Source organism: Tauraco erythrolophus, chromosome 21 (genome assembly GCF_009769465.1).
Source record: "Tauraco erythrolophus isolate bTauEry1 chromosome 21, bTauEry1.pri, whole genome shotgun sequence".
NCBI lineage: Eukaryota > Metazoa > Chordata > Aves > Musophagiformes > Musophagidae > Tauraco > Tauraco erythrolophus.
The window spans coordinates 8,477,997-8,493,999 of NC_141485.1; the positions used below are offsets into that span (position 1 = coordinate 8,477,997).

Consider the following 16,003-nt stretch of genomic DNA (forward strand, 5'->3'; position numbering starts at 1 on the left):
GAGTCAAGTTTCCTCCAGAGCTCCCAGAAAGGGAATTGGCTGCCTCAAACCCTGTTTCTGCAGACTGCTTCTCAACAGGGGGTAGAGAGCAGAGCTCAAAATGCTTTAGAGCAGTGCTGAGGATGGCAGGGAGCGGCGTGCAGACGACACATCATGTCACACACCATGCATTATGTCTGTGTGCAGCCTGTATCACAGCCTAACTTCTGGCTGTGAACAAAGAGAATTTTCACTTTGCCTGTCTCAATAATAACTTGTCGGGAGTTTCATTCCAGCCACAGCACCAACTCTGTAAGTCACTGGAGCTGTTGCATGGTCTGACTCAGAGGTTAGAAGCCTGTGGAGATATTCAGTGATGTGGCACCGTGCCTGCAATACCAATGTTTGTTCTTAAGGTTTCCACATGTAAACAGGTTTGACACTTGGAAGTCCCTTAGACTAAAAAACCTGGATCCTAATTTCTTTCCTGCAGGTTATGACTAAGCATTGTGTGCATGTGTGCTTCTGGGATTCAGCCAACACCGCTGATGTCCATCAAAAGCCACTGTCTATTATCTGGATGACTAAGGACACTTACTTAAAGATATTGGCTGTTTTTTGGAGGAAGTCAACTTCCTGCTTGTCAGAGTCTGAGCTCATGCATTGTTCAATCACCCGAAGCAGGGGCTCAATGATGTCAAACACCAAAGGGTTCTCTGATTGCTTAGTCAGGAATGCTTCAATCAGATCCAGCACCTGCGAACACAGAGTTACTGACAGGAGAATTAATGCAGAAAAGAAACATGATGGATCTACCCAGAGCAGCTCCTTCAGACTGCAGTGGGCTACACAGCAGCTGGAGGGCACTGAAGAAAATTACTTGCAAGCCTCCCTTGACTTCCAGACAGTGCATTAGCATAAAATCAGCCTCTTATAGTACAGCATCAGAAAGAAAATGCAGTAAAGCCAATGCCTCGCTACACCATTCAGCCTTCACACTGGCTAATCCGATACCAGACATTTCCATACGAGTGGCTGAAGCTGTCTCTGGATGCCAGAATATCCTGGACAGTCCACGCTGACACCACGTGGCCTGAAGTCAGTATTACAAATAACCGGGGGTATTGACGATAATCCTCCTGATTTTATTAGCATAACAAGCCAAAAAAAAAAAGCCTTACATTGCAAAATTACCAGAGAGATTTTATGCAGGTAACAGTAAGGTGCAAGGAGCTTGTCCAGTTTACAAAAACTGACAGGCACCTACCTTCGGAGAGGATCCGATAAACTGAATCATTTCAGATCAGTAAGTGGTAACCACAGCTCACTTTTTGATAGCACAGTCCTGTTTTTTGTTTTGAAGTAGGCATGTGAAGCCCTCAGTCACTGACCACGATCTTGCTGTGCCAGGTGCTGTACAAAGCCAGAACAATCCAGTCCAAGCCTCCAGGAGCTTATAACATACAGGAATGTCCAAGCTGTCTAAACAGTCTGTGTTAAGCAGCTCATGGCATGCAGTAGGCTACAACTAACGTGCTAGTAAGCGAGAGGTCTTCACACCGAACGTTTATGTCCCACCTTAATCTTGAAATCCCTCCGTAGGATCTTCTCTTTCCGCATCCGGTCTTTCTCATCCTTCTTCGCCTGGATCCGTTTCTGCTGTTCCGCAAAAAGGGCTGAGATATTCTTGTCAAGTGCCATCATAGCCTCATCATCCAGCTCTTCATCACTCTCATTTCCAACCTTTTGTTTTCAGAATGCAAAAACATGTCATTTCATGTACTTCAAAAAGACAGTGGCGAGAGAACCACAGCCAAGAGCAGACTCACAATCACAGCAGGGATGTAGCTTCCTCTAGACCCAGAATAACAATATGGGGAAGGAAAATAGATACTCAGACCCATGAGAAATCTAGCTCGTATTTCCTATCAGGTAACCCTGGCTGCACAGTACTAACACGTAGAGCTAGAGGATTGGGAGAGGGAAGAGGCTGAAGGTTTTGACACCGATTCCCTCTGCACCGCTGCTCCTTCAGTAAAGAGGTTAATGTGTTACTGCGTCTGTAGCCTTTATAGGAATCATTAAACCACACTCCAGTGCTGCTACAAGAAGTCTCCAGAGTGGCCTACAGGGATCACACTCCTCCACACAGGCACCATGCAACCGTATCTCAGTGCTTTAGTTCACATCAGTCTCGTTTATTACAGGCAGGAATACAAACTGTATCAAGCTAGACTGGACAAGCTAAACCACTCAAGATACACTAACAATAAATAAAAGAACAAGTGACTTATTTCCACAGTTTGCTTTAAAGATCCTGACCTCCTGCTTCAAATGCCATACAAAGATGACTGCCAAGGTTATCGCTGCATGGGCTCAGATAGGACGTGGGCATTAGATAATCTTTCACCACTCCAAACCTCCTGGTACCTGTATCAAGGTAGGGCAGTGAAAACGTACCAATACATTCCCTGCTTGGAGAACATTCATCAGCTGACTGCGAAAGTTATCATCAACTTCTTCATTCTCTTCCTCATCTCCACTGTCACCTTCTTCCTCAGTGTCGTCTTCATCTGAGGAGTCCTCGCTTTCTTCCTCATCCTGAGGAAGAAAAGTTCATCTCCTGACCCACCATTCTTGAAGCCCTACTCAATTCTCAGGCGAGTCACTGTTCAGAAATAAAAACTCAACCCTCCCCTCACCCTGCTGCCTTGCTTCCAGCCTGCAGATTCAAGTAAAGACATCTCAGACAAGGAGATACCAGGTCTTCACAAGAGCTAAAAGCAGAACATAATACAGACTTCTCTGTCATATTAAATGAGTATCGAAAAGAAGCTCCCAAGGAACATCTGAAGTCACAGCCTCCATCTGACTCTCCCTTCTGCTAATGCTTGTAATGCTTTGTGACTCAAATCTCTACAGTTCTTAAAACCCAAGATGTTCAATTCAGATGGCTGTGCATCACAGCAACAATTCAGTCTGTGGCTGCAAAAAGGAGAGGCCTGTGGTAATTTCAGGATGCAGTCGTTTCTTCTCAGGAAGCCATCTATTCAAACAGCCACACCTACATCAGCAGGTATGCCTTCAAGGCCAAGAGACTAGCAAACATGCACTACCAACAAGCCACTTGTGTGCTGCACTTTTAAAATAAAATTTAATAGAGCAACAGTCATTTTACTCAAGACACAGAAATGCAATTACGTCTATTACCACAGGTCAGGAGAAACATTATTTTCAAACAGTGAAGGTCTGAAGAACATTTGTCACTGGCAATAGCACATCAATTACCGTGTCCTGTGCAGATTTGATCTTTTTGTCTGATTCTTCCATCACAACAACAGCACTTTCTTCATTTTGCTCTTGGTATGGATCAAGAACCTGCAAAACAGAGGGACTTGTGTTTTCTCAGTGTTTTGTTTTGATGCATTGCTTGTGTACATCAGACAGGAATTTCGGCGTAAGCCAGGTGAATAATGAAATAGTAAGTAAGGGCATTCAGTTTTCTGGCTTATAACATCATGTTTCTTAGTAAGTTCTTTCTATAAGAAACAAAAAAGGAGGAGAAAACTGAAGAGGCTGGTGACATCACACATTTTGATTTGTTACAAATTAAGTATTAGGTTCATCATAGAAAGTACTTGACAGCTCATTTTTGCAATCCACATATTACTCGCTCAGAAAACACCACCTCACTCAGTGGTATGACCACTTCAGTTTTCAGTGTCACTTATTTTTAGCACCTTTGTGCTTAGTCTTTATAAGGAAAAAAAAGTTGTTACCATTTGTATTCGCATATAAAATCTATCAGCTACATAAACTGACCCAGGCATTTCTTCAGCCTAAAACTAACAAAGAATACAGCTTAAAGTTAGGAGATCTCAGGCTCCCATTAAAACACAAAAACCAAGAACCACAAAACTCTCTGTAAGGTACATTTAAGATTCAGTAGCACACCTTGTCAGCCATTTTCTAAATCAAAGAGGCTGTTATTTAATCCCAAAATAGAGACATGCTTGTACATTTGTCAGAGACAAGACAGGCAAACAGTGCAACGCCCTATTAGTGCCTCACTTACATCCAGGATCAGCTGCAAGCCTCTCTTGGTCAGGTTAGGGCATATCCGTACAAACACGCTCTTGGAAATCCGACGTATGAGTAGGCTGGGCTGGGCAAGGAGGGAAAGAAGGATTTCCACCATCACCTCAACCCATCCTGGCTCTTCATTGCCTGCACAGGAACAAACAAACAATGACAGGGGCAAAACCATTGCACTGGCACATCAATAACAGACTGCAGAAAAATTCACCAAGGAAAAAATGATAGTTCTTCTCGCTGACTATTAGAAATAGTCATTCAGCAACACAGACCAGAAACAATCAAGTGTGAAGCTGAAGATAGTAGCTGTATTGGAAGGCTACCAACTGTAAGGAGAAACATGCCTGAAACTGTCTGCGGGCCACTGCAAAGTCTTCCCAGGTAACAAAACCTACTATCCATTAAATCAGTTTGCAGTTCTGCAAATCCTGTGACACCTACCTGGCCACATCAAAGCCATCAGCAGCTAGTCAGCAAAAGCATACACACCTCAGTGTTTCCAATGAAATCAGGAGTAACAGCAGGCCAGGAAGAGTGCTGCATTGGAAACTGGTCCACTAGTCTGAAAGTTTGGGAATCCTGATCTACGTAAAACCAAGCCACCATAGAATCACAGCTTTTATTTTCACAGTATCCTCAAATATACATTGATATTTAAGGAGAACAACAAGACCATAGTTAGAGAGGAAGTCAAAAGAAAGAACCAGGTTCTTTCCTGGTTTAGTTGCAACCTAGCTCTGCAGGCCCTAAATGAGGACTAGTCGAAATCAGCAAACAAGCTGTATCTATACACGGGACACATTTAGTTTGCCCAGAACTTGAGCCCTGAAAGCACCAAGTTTCAGCCTTGCCAGCTGTTAGGAGAGCTCACAGCTTTGCCTTGGCAGATAGACACCATCACTTCAGGCAAGCTCTCGGTCAGCATAGAACAAGGACTCGAAAAGAGCGAAATCCCTTGGACATTGCTTATCTGAACAATGGCCAGCTCTGAAGCTCACCTATCCTTTAAGAGGCACTTGAGGATGTGGATACAGAACTGGAGAAAGAGGCAAGAGACTTAGAAAGACAGGGAAAGAGAATGAAGGAGAGCAGACTCTCCCGAGGATAAGTGCATCAAACCAGACTCGATGCAGTCAGACTGCTTCACTAATGCAGAACTGCCATCTTCTGTCTTTGACAGATCGTTAACAATCCCACTCCATTTCTTCCCATAGAAAGGACTCACCAGTCTTTTCCTTCCTAGGTTCTTTGCTGAACGCCTTCTCTGTGCAGTTCAGAAGGTCACTCAGAACATCCATTGTTTCAGATGGATCCTGTTTGATCACAAGCAGACAGTAAACACTCGCTCTGAATTCCCTGCTACCAACAGCAACAGAAGGAACATACCCCAAATCTAAGAATCTCTCTAAATAGGTACAGATTTTAAAATCAGCTACTACAACCCCTCTGCAGAAGAATATGAAACTAAGTAAAAATTGCTCCACTCAGCAGCAAATCAAGGGCAAAACCAACGTTCAGGCCAAGTTTTGCCCCTGTGAGTTGATGTCTACAGGCAGTGTAAGAATCACAGTTTATTAGCTGCCAGTCGCCCATTTTCAGAAGTCAGAGGTTGTGAAAGATTGGATCTCTGACCACAAAGAAACTCTCCAGCTCAGAGTTCAGAAAGCCCAGCTACCAGCTCATTTTACAGCACTCAAATATGCTTCAGAGGTCTTACCTTGAAAAGATGAATGGCCATTAAAAGCAGAAGTTGCTGGAAAGCAACAACTTTGGCATTGTCTGATTTATTTTCCTTCTTCTGCAGATTCTTCACAGACTGAAGTGTTCTGAAGAAAGAAACCCTTTTGAATTTTTCACAATTACAACAGCAAATCCTCTCTTATCATCAGACTAAAAATGTGACCAAATCTGTAATATTATTTTCTGTACTTAACATTAAATTTTTTGAACTTAGACATACAGATAGTATACAATCTGAACCCAATAACAGCATCTCACCTCATGTGGCTTATAAGAACCTCTGCACCTAGGCACAGGCTAGATTACTGATACTACAGCCAAAGCATAGGCCTTTAAGGGAAATCAAGCTCAGAAAAGAGTCACTGAGAAGTTGGTACAGGCATTATTAGGAAAAAGATTAGCAAAGTTACAATTACATTTGGGAAAAAATAGAAAAGGACATGGCCATCTATACATAGTTAACAAGCAGAAGTAACAGGAAGAAAGGAACAGGGTGATGAGAAACAAAGAGGCACCCTGAAACCCAGCCACAGGTGCAGGATACTCAAAAGGAAGAAACAGAACTGCCACTGCTGTGAAATTACTCTGCTACAGCAGCCAGAACAACCGCAGAAGGATAAAAGAATATGATTTCTCTTTTATTGGCCCGGTCTCACCTCTCCCAGGCTTCCCTCTGTCCCTTGGTAAAAGGCTTCACAGCTTTGACATGCTCACTGGAGAGCAGCTTGTTGGCATACTCAACAAGGAGAAAGATCCACAGCTTCCCATCTGCAGTCACACCATGGATGTGCTTCTCCCTTAAGGCTGCAGCCTTTGCTGTATCCCCCAAAACAGTCAAGGTGTTTAAAGTTTGAAGTAACCTGCAAGGAAAAACAGTCAGCATGCTACTGTCAGAGGAACCAGATGGCTTTCTCACATTTTCCAAAATACTGCCCACTGGAAGAGCACTCTCATCCCAGAGCTCTGGTCACTCATTTCAACTCAGATCCACTGGGCCCAAGTTTCAACCCACACATGTATCCAAGCACAGTAACGTACAGCTCATTGCCTTGGTGTCCCCAAGGACGCTACTATTCTCAGCTGTTTCCCATTCTGCGTCCCACCATGTCCTCTTCTTTCCCTCTACTGAGGCTGGAGCACTAGTTTTGGCAATCACCTAAAAGCATCTACTTTTACCAATTCCACCTCCCTTAGTACAGGAGGGACTGGAGAGCCATCAGCAGTTCCCACGCAGGGCAGACAGAAAGCCACCAGTAATCCACACAACCCCACCACATCTCTCTTGGCTCTTTCCACTTCTAGTGTGCAACAGAGGCAACGGAAATCTTACGAGAAAAAGCAGTCTGAGCTCAACTCTACGCCTATCTGATCATCACACACACACTCAGCAGGTTTGCCATGCAATACTATGTTTTTATTGGACAAAACTTAAGGATCTTTGGGAAATCCATCTAGGATCTCCTTAAAAAAAGCCACTCCCTGGCCCTAGAGTCAAACAAATGTTCCAATAGCAGCTCACAATCATAAACTCCTTGCCCTGCCATACACAGGCTGATCTTATCCACAGGAAAAAAGAGAAATTTCCAAGCTGAAAATATGCAAGAAAAAAATCCTTACCCAAAGAAGTAGCTTTCTGCCACCGAATGAGCCTGTTCATCTAGGGGCTCTGATGGAAGGACACTGGCCTCATGTATTTGGGAAGTCTTTTTCTTAGCCACAAAGAAAGCATGGAAGAAGCAAAACCTAGAACGGACAGAAACAAGGACAAAATTAAAAGCCAGCTTGGTCACAACAAAGCAAAACCAGCCCATGTGTGCAAACCAAATAGCGTCACACATTCACCACATTTTTGTTCAAGGATGTGCAAGCACTGAACAAAAGTCACTGTTTACAATCAGACCCTCTCCTCAAGGCACACAGGGTAAAGAAGAGAGAAGGATGCTCAGGACTTCACAAAAGCGAAGGGCCAACACTTGAGGCCACGAAATACAGTACTCAGGCTGTCAGATTTGCGTTACATTTTCCAAGATTGTTAAACTGACAAATAAATACTTACTAAGATCTGATGCAAAGATTAGAAGTAATATCTTCAAGCAGTCTAGGTAACAAGGAACCTAAAATTTACTGAAAACAAATGGAACTAAGGTGATTTTAAGTGCCTGGACTACTTATGACAAGAGTTTGTCCAAGTTTGCAGAAGGTATTTTGAAAACAGAAGCTAGTCTCCTAAAAGATTTAAGTTGTGGAATAGTTCCACTACTAAATTTGCCTAGTCTCACGGGGACGGCTTACTTGGAATACTACCATAGAGCTAAACAGAATTATTCCAAGCACATAGGGCATTAAGTCCCTAAATCATTCTCACCTGGAGATATCCATCACAAGGCTCTCTTCTTTTTTCACTGGACTTTCAACGATGTTAGCAAGTCGGTGGATGAGCCATTTTCTTAATCGGGCAACCTTATGTTGTGATCTTGCAGGAAGAAAGTGGACACCATCAGTAGTTTGAAAGCTATCCCGAAATAAACACAAGCCACACTGCAGCAAGAGGTGACTTTTAGAGACCTCACACTAAAGATGGCAAAGTTATATAGTTAGAAAGCAACAGGTACATAAGAAGAGATATAATCTTCCCAAGTTTGCAATTTATTATGCAAAAGACAGTCTATTCACCCCACTGGGGTACTGCAGTTTACCAAAAAGCACTTCAGGAATTGCAGTAGTGCACCTATAACCTCACTCTTCTGACAAGTAACACATAGACATGCTGTTTTAACAGCTTACATCTTCTTTGGGAGCGGCCCCCACAGGTAACCCAGCACCAAGTTCTGGGTTCAGCAACCAGCAGTGCCAAGGAGAACAGAACCTTCTCTTGGGAAGTTTTTCTACCTGGAAATAGCTACAAATGCCTATCAAGAATATAAGTATTTACAGGCTACTCTGGAGACATGGAAATGGGTGCTTTGCTGTGGGCCAAGGAGACGAGAGCGCTCAGGCCAGTTTAATGGTCAGATAAAAGGGATGCACAATTTCTACAAAGACCTGAGAGTCTGTAGTGACAAAGGAAGCCACTGGAGATTTTTGTCAAAGCAACTGAAAGGGCTAGAAAAACAAGAGAAAAGGCTGCTTTGGTGATCCAGTCTGTTTTGGTCAGGCTGTCTGGTTCTCACCATGTTTGCTAAACCTTCTGGGACAGAGGAAACAGAACAGACAACAACTGTCAACTCATGGCAAGAGAACCAGTAAACTTTGGCTGTCCAAACCAGACTTCCCACAGGTAGCTACTCTAACCACGAAACAGAAAGAGTAGAGGAAGGTGCATCATCTACACACTCACAGGTTTACATTTTCCTGGTTCTGTTTTTGCCGGTTACTTGAGAAGTCTAAACAACAGTCAAAGTCTGGCCTCAGGAACATGCCTTTGAGCCAGTCAATGTATTTTTCCAATGCCACTGGCTGCAGGTGTCTGACTACCCTGGAAGAGCTGGAAAACACTGGATAGCCTTGATTGGTGAGAGTGGAGAAACCTATTATCACTGCCAGCTGCTTCTCCGGGTCCTCACAGGTGTTGAGAAATTCATCTATGTACGTTTCCATCTCTGGAGCAAACTTAAACCTGTCTGGAAGCTGAAAAACATGGTCAAACAAGCAGGTTAGGAACCTCACACTGAGTCTGAGTGTCTTTATGAGTACAAATCACTTTACAGATTTGACTGCAGTGAGCCAATTGAAGACACGTGCCTGAACGTTTGTCATAAGGCATGCAGCAAGTCATCATTTTCACCTCATGGTCTTCCTCACATAGGAGCAACCACCCTAAGCAACCACAGAATCCTGCCATGTACCAACTTCAACCCTTTAATTTGCACCTTCCCAAACAGTCAGGCTTCAGCGGGCTGGACCACATGCTGGCCAGTGCAGCTTCTAGGCTGATCCACATATATTGTGGGTGAAAGCCCAAGATGTTTCTCACATTATTTGCCTTAGACTTTCCCTCAATTTGGATACTTCCCCACATCAATTCCAGTCTCATCTAGCAGCCTTGGAGCCTGCTGACCTACAGTAGGTAGAGCAAATCCCACCTCCCCTCTCTGGTGTCTGAGAAGAGTTGAGGCATTCTGAAAGGAGAGGGAGTTAACATATTTAACCTAAAAATCATACCCTGAGGTGTTGCTGTTTTGTGCTAAGTCCTACCCTCAGTCCTGCTGCTGATCTGCAAGGCATACAGCTGGCAGGCTGCTGGCCTTGGAACACTGTCTAGCAGCACACAGACCACCAGGACATGTCCCATCTCACTACACGTTCCATTTCCTTATGTTCTTTCAATCCCACTCATTTGTTCCAGAAAAAAACAAACGCATAACTGGAGAAACCTAGAAGGAGGCAAGCTGTGGCTTTATTCCAAAAATGCAATACAACTTTCGTAAACCAATAAAACAACTTGTTTCGTATAGCATCACGACCAATAGTGACTTGGCAGGAGCAGAAACAATAATGAAAGTCTAGGGAACACTGTTGTTTTAAATAAAGGGGCTATAAATTCCTAATTAGTTACGAATGCATCCAATTATAACATAAATACCCCTGCAAGAAATCTCACAGAAAACAAAACTTAGCAAGCTCCTGCTTCCACTGTTAGAGAACTCAGTACTTGTGCATCAGTTCGAAAGCTGGGAGCAAAACTCCAGGAGAGATTGCTGTAAACAGGCTAACAGCTCACAACAGGGGTTTCATCAATCACCTCTCAACAAAAGCAAATCAAGTACATTTGCTCCTCTGTTGAAAAAAAGTGGATTCAGGAAGATAACTGTCAGTAAATATCAGACTCAAGCTTTGTCTAGTTCCATCTCTAACAACAACCAGAATCCCTTAAGAAAGAACAAAATAACAGTATTTGCTTTCCAAAGCAAACAACCTGTGTCAAGGAACAAAATAAACCCACAAAAACAACAACAATAAATTCAGACTAAGATCTTTTCTACTTCCTCATCATCAACGTTAGGGGGTTCTCTTTCCATTTAGTCAATCACTGTCTTCAGTGGATTTGTACATTTCAGGCAGGAATTAAATTAACATTTTTTTTCATGTACGTGGAAGAACACAGCCTAATTTACTGTGCAACAAGCATAAAAAGCAACAAACAGGAAAACAACTAAGTCAGTGGATAAACCCTGGAGAAAGTTGGTCCATACAGGAAGGCACCATGGTAAGCATTATTTTCAGAGCAAACCCACACATCTATTGCTGCTTTGATACCAGAACAGAAAGACTGCAAAGTCCTGTTCCTCCCAAGAGAGGATAATAATTTTTGGGCCCATACGAGGAGGCTTAGGATTATGTTACTACAAAAAGCCAAGCCAAAGCCTATTTTTATCAATATATTCCCCTTCTATTCTTCCTCACTTTATTGCAGGGCTGTGTTGTTTGCTGGCTTCCCAGGAGGGAGGGAAGGAGTTCCAAAATCCAATCCCCAAATAAAATTCGTGCTTATTGAAACAAGCACTAACATAAACAAAAGCATGAGTTGTCCCTTTTTGCCTTTGCCTTCAAATGTTCATGCAACACCCAGCACAATGACAGACAAAAAGGAGCTTCTGGACAGGCAAAATCAAAAGGACTGTTAAAGGATGACATATGACATTGCCAATATGCTGAGGGCTGCCCATCCTCTGCTTCCCCCATCGTTACAGCTTTCTCAGCAACATCAATGAAAGCAGCTGGGTCAGAGCTGAACAATTTCAAAACCCTTAAAATAAGTCTAAACGAAAATACACCAACAGGTAACGACGACTAACCACAGCCTATACTCAGCTCACTGCAACCAGCAGTCGCACAAGAACCTTGCTCTTATTAGGAGTCCGAGGTCTAAAATCACATGAACTTTTTTTGTATGAGACAATGTGAAACTAGAAAGGGGGGCAGAGAGGCCCTCTGCTCAGGACAAGGTCTTTAGCCCTGAGCACGAGTACTTTCAGAAGACCTACCTGAGTGGTCACCACGTGTTCTCCATAGTGCTGCATCACCTTCCCTTTGAGAACCATCTGTAGCTGATCCAGTGACAACAAGGGGAGAGCACTGCCCAGCAACCGGTAGCACATGTAACTGAGTGGAAACAAAGATTTCCTCAGGTAGAGGCACAGCAGTAAAGCCACACACAAGGGTAAGGCAGAGAAGAAGCGGTGGGGCAGGCTACATGGAATACGCAGGAAGGCAGAAGTCAAAAATTCATGGATTCTGTGTTTAAAAATCCTACTGCCCAAAGCTTTTCTTCTGACTAGCACAGCTGTTAAGATCTTTCCCCTTAGCAAGTCCTCTGCTGTCTAGAAATAGTTGTCTTCACCAGCAGTTCCTTCCTCAGTTCACTTTCTAGATCTCTCTCACCAGATATTTACTTCCACAAGCCTAATAAAAACTTACTTAGTTTCTGACTACTCAAATTTACTTAGTTTTGACAGCAACTTGCTGTCAAATTTGATCAGAACTGCCCAATGGGCTCAGGAGTTATTACACAGACAGCACTAGCCTCATTTCCACAGGAAATCAGGCTAAAAAAGCAACACTTGAGCACACGAAGGATATTTTCAGACTTACCCAAGCCAAGTAAAACAAGACTTAAACTGCTCAGGCTTGGAAAATGGTTTCCTTTCACTATGATACTCATGTAGTATGTTAAGAAAATTTTTTGTAGGTGCATCTCTATAACTTATATAAACACTTGATTTAGGAAAGATTCAAATCTGGCCACGGACTGCCTGCTATGGTCCAAATTAAATTATGCTCTTCCAAAATGCTCACAGATTTGTATTCCAGATTTTGCAGCACTTTTATACAGCATGAGTCTCAACAGACTTATATAACCCTACAAAGATCTAGTACCAGACTTGGAAGAGGAGCTGAAATAGCTACTGTTATGATGCCAGCCACAGTCAACTTAAAAACACGGACCATGTCAGAATCCAAACATATCCAGGCACTTCAATTCAGTCACCCCACAAAGCACAAGCCCCGCAGTATTAGACACAAATTTCAGAACTGGGGTTTTGTCTACACAGGAGCTGTCCTTAAACCACACAAAGCCGAGTGACTCCCCCACACAACCACTTTGAAAGAAAGGGACAGCACAGCTCCTCTGACAAATCCTGTAGGAGCAAGCTGTAGGTTTGAGACACTTTTATACCCAATGAGGTGCATTACCTTTATGTGCTCTCCTAGTTAAATTTAACCTCAAACTTGTTATATGTCACAATTCTAACAGAAAACTTACTAACCTCTGGATTTAGAGTACTTACAGTTTCTCATGAATACCGTAACAACCAAAAGCAAGTGTTCTCACATTGTTTATGACATACACTCCATCCTACCACTGGGACAAGAAAGGGAAGGATAACATGGAAAACCACAAATCACGTATGTTAAAACAAACCTCACAGGTCCTGATTTCTCCTTCAATAGTCCATTCTCCACACCTTCTTTCCAGAACAGTTCAAAGGCACCTTCCTTCAGTGAAACTTGTAGCAACTCATACACTACACCGGGCAATTTCTTGTCCTTCTTCTCAGACTTGGCAGCACTTTGCAGAAGCTCTATAAGTCTAGAAGAAGAAAGAAAATAATGTGAGAGATGTGGCCTGGAAGGGGATTGCTGAAGGCCAAATTCATCCTGCTGAAGGACACAGAGCATCTCCTGAGCACAGCAGGCTGTGCCTCGTGGGAGAAATGACAGAGCTATAATTTAGGAACCTGCATAACAGTCAGTGTCCAACCCTTAACAGCACCTGCAGGTATCAGAATGAAAGCCAAATTTCTCTCACTGCTAGCCAAGAGACCAAGAAAGTTGCATTTAATGCTCCTTATTGAAGAACTTACCTGGGAATATTTTCCTCGGTTACAACAGTAGGTGAACCAAATAGCTTCTTCAGATTTTTAGGTTTCAGAACACCAGGGAATTTCTGTATGCCCACAAGCAAAAGGTGCAGGTTCTCTGGAGACGTGAAGGCTGAAGCAAGGTCACTTTGCAAGATGCTGAACAGGACCTCTCTGAACACAGTTTCAGGAACCTAGACAGGAATGAAGGTGAGAACACGAGAAACATCTGAAGGCATTTTACTAACTTGCCGTGGTAGTATATTAAAATATCTACATTACAGGGCATTTTACTAAAAGTTTGCGGTGTTCTGGAAACTTCAGAAATAGTCTTTATGGTGACAAAACCAAAATAGAAACAATCGATGTGTCCAGTAGTGCCACACAGTCCCCAGTGCTTAACCATGTGCAGTAGGACAGCATGTTGTCATCAGACAGCAATTCTGGTCAACTGACTCCAGCCACAATTGTTCTCCTGCTGTCTGACTGCACAGCCATTCAGTCCAGGGAGGAGGAAACACTCTTGTATTACCTTTTAATTCTATTTCTCAAAAATAAGTTACTTGTTTTAATAGGATTTACTGGTAAACAACTGTGTTCAACAGTTTTAGAGAAAACTGGATCCAACATTTTTATTGATAAAATAAGAAAAGAACAAAAACTGCTTTAATTTGTATTTTTTAAAGACTGGATTCAAAATACATTTAAATCTAACAGCAAGACTAAATGACACGGAACACTTCCATACAAAACATTACCTAATTTTGATTTAATGCTGTTAGTCTTCACACCTACAAATAATATCCACATGAAACAAGGAAATAAACAAACTCTCTTCTTTTACTACACACTCAGAGTTCCTTTATTCCACGTCCCTACACTCTCTCATTCCCAACAGTCCAAAATTCAACCTTAGGCCCACACTTGGTGCATAAAAACAGGTGGTGTGCTGTCCAGAGTTTTCAGCATACTTCTCTTCAAAATTTGGGTCATAACAATCCCATGCAATGCTAAGGGCTTGGGGGAGAGTGGCTGGAAAGCTGCCCGGTGGAAAAGGACCTAGGAGCATTGGTCAATACCCAGCTGAATATGAGCCAGCAGTGTGCCCAGGTAGCCAAGAACGCCAACAGCATCCTGGCTTGTACCAGAAACGGTGGCCAGCAGGACTGGGGAAGTGATTGTCCCCCTGTACTTGGCACTGGTGAGGCCGCACCTCAAATACTGTGTTCAGTTTTGGGCCCCTCACTACAAGAAAGACATGGAGGTGCTGGAGCGTGTCCAAAGAAGAGCAACAAAGCTGGTGATGGGTCTGGAGCACAAGTCTTATGAAGGGCGGCTGAGGGAACTGCGGTTGTTTAAGCCTGGAGAAAGGAGGCTCAGGGGAGACCCTATCACTCTCTACAACCACCTGAAAGGAGGTTGTAGTGAGGTGAGTGTCAGTCTCTTCTCCCAAGTAACAAGCAACAGGACAAGAGGAAATGGCCTCAAGTTGCACCAGGGAAGGTTTAGACTGATATTAGGAAAAATGTCTTCGCCGAAAGGGTTGTTAAGCATCAGAACAGGCTGCCCAGAGAAGTGGTTGAGTCACTGTCCCTGGAGGTATTTAAAGGATGTGTAGATGTGGTGCTTAAGGACATGGTTTAGTGGTGGAGTTGGCAGTGCTAGGCTAATGGTTGGACTTGATTTTTTCCCCAACCTAAACAATTCTATGATTCCACATACCTCCTTTAACTTTCAACTATGAATAAACTAAGGAAAAAGCAGCCCTCAAAGCAAAGTTCTCCCTCCTCCCACCCACCACGTGCTGCGGCTATACCTCAGACATGATGTCAATAAGAGTTTTGCGAGGGAGATCTCTGAGGTGTGCTTGGTGATGTGCCAGCTGCTGGAGAAGCCGAATACTCTCCAGCAGAGCTTTCGGGTCCTGGAGAAGAAAGATAAACCAAAAACAGAAGACATATTAAAGATCAAGCTGAAGGCTCAGATAATAAACCACTCTTGAGACCCTTACATCTACTTGTAGTAAGAAATCTACGTAATTGCTTTCTGACAGGCCACTCAGCTTTTCCCAAAATGGTGTTTTCTGGCTGTGTATGACAACAGATTCCTTCATTCCAAGAGAGGTAGGAACCTCCTGTACTGTCTGACATGGTTCCTGCATTCTAGTCAGGAATACACATTTAAAAGGCACAAAAAGTCTATGGACAAAAGAAATGAACTGAACTTGATGCTTAAGTCTCATCTCATCGACTAGCCAATGACCCAGCCTTTCTCTCTAGACCCTCTCTCCACTTCAGACAGCCCTAGAACCAGTACTGACACACAAC

General features: G+C 43.2%; 1 protein-coding gene across 1 annotated transcript in view; it reads right to left on the reverse strand.

Moving 5' to 3' along the window:
- MYBBP1A (MYB binding protein 1a) overlaps positions 1-16,003 on the reverse strand; it is a 62,241-nt gene that overhangs the window by 44,676 nt on the left and 1,562 nt on the right. Inside the window, exons 5-19 of the mRNA XM_086624496.1 lie at positions 15,493-15,600; positions 13,680-13,870; positions 13,238-13,405; positions 11,799-11,916; positions 9,152-9,441; positions 8,180-8,287; positions 7,432-7,557; positions 6,471-6,674; positions 5,792-5,900; positions 5,300-5,387; positions 4,055-4,206; positions 3,268-3,357; positions 2,440-2,580; positions 1,558-1,722; positions 578-735 (exon numbers count right to left, since the gene is read on the reverse strand). Coding sequence (XP_086480622.1) covers positions 578-735; positions 1,558-1,722; positions 2,440-2,580; positions 3,268-3,357; positions 4,055-4,206; positions 5,300-5,387; positions 5,792-5,900; positions 6,471-6,674; positions 7,432-7,557; positions 8,180-8,287; positions 9,152-9,441; positions 11,799-11,916; positions 13,238-13,405; positions 13,680-13,870; positions 15,493-15,600 — 2,216 coding nt within the window. The remainder of the gene's footprint in view (positions 1-577; positions 736-1,557; positions 1,723-2,439; positions 2,581-3,267; positions 3,358-4,054; positions 4,207-5,299; positions 5,388-5,791; positions 5,901-6,470; positions 6,675-7,431; positions 7,558-8,179; positions 8,288-9,151; positions 9,442-11,798; positions 11,917-13,237; positions 13,406-13,679; positions 13,871-15,492; positions 15,601-16,003) is intronic.